Source organism: Pyxicephalus adspersus, chromosome 4 (assembly GCF_032062135.1).
Source record: "Pyxicephalus adspersus chromosome 4, UCB_Pads_2.0, whole genome shotgun sequence".
NCBI classification, from domain to species: Eukaryota; Metazoa; Chordata; class Amphibia; order Anura; family Pyxicephalidae; genus Pyxicephalus; species Pyxicephalus adspersus.
In genome coordinates this window covers 20,762,275-20,766,338 of record NC_092861.1, presented here as the reverse complement: position 1 = coordinate 20,766,338, position 4,064 = coordinate 20,762,275, and the positions used below count along the sequence as shown (strand labels likewise).

The 4,064-nt window shown below is 42.4% G+C and overlaps 1 protein-coding gene across 1 annotated transcript in view; it reads right to left on the bottom strand.

Annotated features, from left to right (window-relative positions):
- Positions 1–1,408, bottom strand: part of NTSR2 (neurotensin receptor 2) — a 24,592-nt gene extending 23,184 nt beyond the window's left edge. The window contains exon 1 of the mRNA XM_072407521.1: positions 451–1,408. Coding sequence (XP_072263622.1) covers positions 451–1,083 — 633 coding nt within the window. The 5' untranslated portion in view covers positions 1,084–1,408. The remainder of the gene's footprint in view (positions 1–450) is intronic.
- Between the last annotated feature and the right edge of the window lie 2,656 nt (positions 1,409–4,064).

Here is a 4,064-nt window from a genome sequence, read left to right as displayed (position 1 = left end):
ATAGATAGATAGATAGATAGATAGATAGATAGATAGATAGATAGAAAATGAAAGAAAGAAGAATAAAGGGATAGAAGGTTGGAGAGACTGGGAGATAGATGGATAAATAAAAAGAGAAAGGTAGAAAAAAAAATGATATATAGAGCTATAAAATAATATAGATATAAAAAAATAAAAAGAAGTATAAATTCTGAAGTATAAAAGAGAAGAAAGGCTGGAGAGCTGGAAAGATAAAAAAAAGAAATAGAAGAATGAGAGAAAGAAGGATAAATAGACAGATAAATGGTAGAGAGATGAGAAGAAAGAATGAGGGATAAGGAGGGAATACTGAGTGAGACATAAATAAAGAATAACCATCGAACTATACAGGAGTGATGAGAGGAATGAGGAGCAGCAGACTCCTTGAGATAATAGCGCACCTGTTGATGAGCATTCACTAGACAATGTTACCTGTATGAAGATCTTCAGAGTAGCTGTAGACACCAAGCTAGTGCAGATCAGTGATGAGGGGTCCAATTCTCCATCTGGGCGAACATTCTCATACTTGACCCCCATTATAAAAGCCATGGGCAGGGCAAACACTAAAGATGAGAACCATATGGCAGCCAGGATCTTCTTGGTCCTCATTTTGGACATGACCCTCTTAGCCCTCATGGGGTGGCAGATGGCCAGGTATCTCTCGCAACTCAGGCTGGCAATATTTAACACGGTGGCATAGGAGCAGATATCACGCAGGAAATAATACCCTCTGCACACCGCATCTCCAAACACCCAGGGGTAGTGGAACCAGATGAAGTTGTACAGCTCTATGGGGATGCTGATTACCAGGATGAGGATATCAGACAATGCCAGGCTTACCAGGTGGTAGTGCACTGTGCCCTGCAAGCTGTGCAAGCTTTGCTTCTTCAGCACCAGCTGGATGGTCAGCACATTGCCTATGGTGCCCACCAGAAAGATGAGGATGTATAGGACAGTGATGAAGACCTTGGACAATAAGTTAGTGTTGACCCCCAGGGGGTGAGACGAGTCACTGGTGGCATTGGGCACCTCTAATCCCCAGGTGAGGTTCTGTAGTGCCAGCATACTCAATGTCTTCTTGATCTACACTGTATGTGGATGAAGCTCCAGCAGGTTGGTCCTCCTCCAGCTATAGACCCCACGTCATTCCATGTGCTCCAGACAGGGTGCTGGTGTGTATAAGCCATTTACTGAATCATTCCAATTATTAATTGGAGCACTTTACCTGCTGACTTCTCCAAGGGCTGCAATACCGGTGCCATGATGCTTGCCAGCTTTATATTGATTCCAAACAGCAGCTTCTGATCTCCAAATACCAGGTCCTAGCGATCCAAAGAGTACAATGTATTAATGTAAAGCATTCTGATCTCCAGCAGGCTCAGATACACATATAAGAGCCTTCCCCAGGAGCTGTGCATAGGGTGGGCAGACATGCAGACTTTACTGATTGCTAGCAAGCCAGGGACCATTCAGGATGTGTTTTCTAATAATCCAGGTTGACAATAGGCAATTGCATTTTATTTAATTCAACTGGCCAGAAAGGTGGATTTTATTGTAAATGAATAATGCAATGTAAGTGGTGAGTGCTGGGAGCATTTATCAGGTGTTTGATCCTTGCTGGCTAACTCCTGATTGTAATTAATGGTTAATCAGTTTGACACATGTCAGAATTATGGAGAGTTTTCAGTAAAGACTGTAAAAAGAGGAGTTGTGCTTACAGGTGGGACATGGCAGCTGATCTGTTATACTATGGGGGAGGCATATTGTGTCATTACCTCCTGGTCCAGGCTGGTACTTGTGGTTCCACTGTAAAATAACTAGCCTCACAGTGCTTGTATCTGTGTTAGCACAAGAAGATTTAACCCCTTTAACCTTACAGTAGCTGAAAGGTTTGAGTTAATCCTGATCAGACCTTTCATGAAGATGATCTGGTCATTGAAAATGAATGGTACCGGGTGTTTTAATCTGAATAATGAGTTTATGGAAACCTGGAGTTTATGGAAACCTTAACTGTGTTAATTAATTAATTATTATTAATTGATTATTGGGGTGTAGATGTGTTGGCACAGTTGACAGCCCTCAGGCAGCAGTGACAGCTGGAGAATACCTAAATACCAATGGTCACAATCCTGCATTTAGAGTAAGGCAAGCTTATCCTGCAACTAAAATAATGATTTGGTTAAATAACTTGCACCATTGCTGATGCCCCCAGTTAGACTTAGTTAGGCAGTGTCTGTGGCTTCTCAATAGACTGTAGATAAGCTTTTCTCAACTAGGGTTCCCCAAGGTGTTGTCGGAGGTTCCCTAAACAGTGACCAATTGACCTCCCATCTAATGGTGTGTGCATAGCTGCAGGTCCATTGCCACTTGGTAGAGCCTGCTGCATCACACCAATGATAATTTTAGCTGCCTGTATTGGTAGTGTTCTGACCACCAATGTAAGTGGGGAATTGCCCCTTTGAACCTCTGATTTATTAATATTAGCAGTCCTAAAAAAATATTTTAAGGGTTCTCTGGACTGAAAGACTGCTCTAGAACAACGATCGCAAACTGGTGGTCTGCGAGAACATTTTGGTGGTCCGTGGTTCTGGCTGGTGCACCTCCGAGCAGGGTTAGGAGAAGGACACCGCTGTGGGGGCACACCAGCCAGAGCCGCGGACCATGTCCCCCGTACTGATTGCAGGCTCAAAGCGGTGGGCAGGTTGTGTCTCTGGACACAGGCCCAGACCTGTGATGGGAGAGTGGGCAGGTTCTGGCATCATGACGTCACTACGGGGGAAGTTTGTTCCCCTTTGAGTGACATCTGGCTCTCTGTGCATGTCTGGTCCAGAGCCAGTAAGTTTATTGGTCCGTGGGTCTGAAAAGGTTGGCGACCACTGCTCTAGAAAAGTGTTTCTTAACCTGACGTTGCATGGAACCCTAAGGTTCCCCAGAGTTTGCTAGGGGTTCCTTGAGGAATGAACAATTTGTTTTTCTCAGGTCAGTTTAACTGTCACCAATGATCTTTTTGGCCATCAGTAAGTATGGCATTCTTCCCATTGACCACCACAATAATGTACTGTGATCTATTATAACTATATCAGGGTTTCCCTAAATACCTCAAAGGTATTTCAATGGTTCTCCATTGTTAAAAGGGCTGCTCCAAACTGTGCCCACTCCAGTTTAAAATTGAAACAGTTGTCTGTTATAGAAACCTTTAAAGGAGAATATCAGTGTATCTCTTCCCTGAAACATTCTATCATTTCAACATTTTCAGCTTTAAAATGAGGATCATTCCTCTCCTGTCTCAAATTCTATTGGGGTGGGGGAAGGAGGTAATTGGTTTTCAGAAATACTGCATGTAGGCTTTGTGGAAGGAAACTGCTCTCCTGACACTGTATGACAGATGGAATGTAATCTCCATTAATTTTAGTGCTCCTCTGATGTAGTTCAGCAGGTGGTAGGAAGATTCTCCAGCACAAGCCACTCTATAAAGCAGAAAATACTCCTAAATGTATGATTTGAGCTAAAATTAGCAAACTATAACCTGTCAATTCTTGTGAGAACTTGTCTGTGATCACAGATATGAAGAAAAGTTCAGGACCAGAATATTATAAAATATGCAAAGAATCTTATGACAGCACAACCAGTGCATGTTGCATAAACCCTTTATTTGCATTATTTGGTGCAGGTAAAAACCTGTTACTCTATGACCAAGCCCTGCCTAAAATTAAGAGCATAAAGAATTTGTCAGTTTTTCCAATAGTAACCCTTTTAATGCAAAAAAAGAATATCTGCAACATATGTTGGTTGTGGCATGATCCACATTCTTTGCATACCTGTCAAACAACAAGCATTTACCTACCTGCTGTAGTATGCATAAGTACACTGCACAATCCAATAAACAGGGCTCACCTTGAAGCACATGTAAACCAGCCATTGGACATTGGGTAACTGCCAATGCTGACTTGTGTTTCAAAGGACACGCTTAAAGGATGTCATATGTATCCTTCACTACTTACTCAATGACTTGGAACACGTATGTGTAAACCATGAGTTCTGATTCC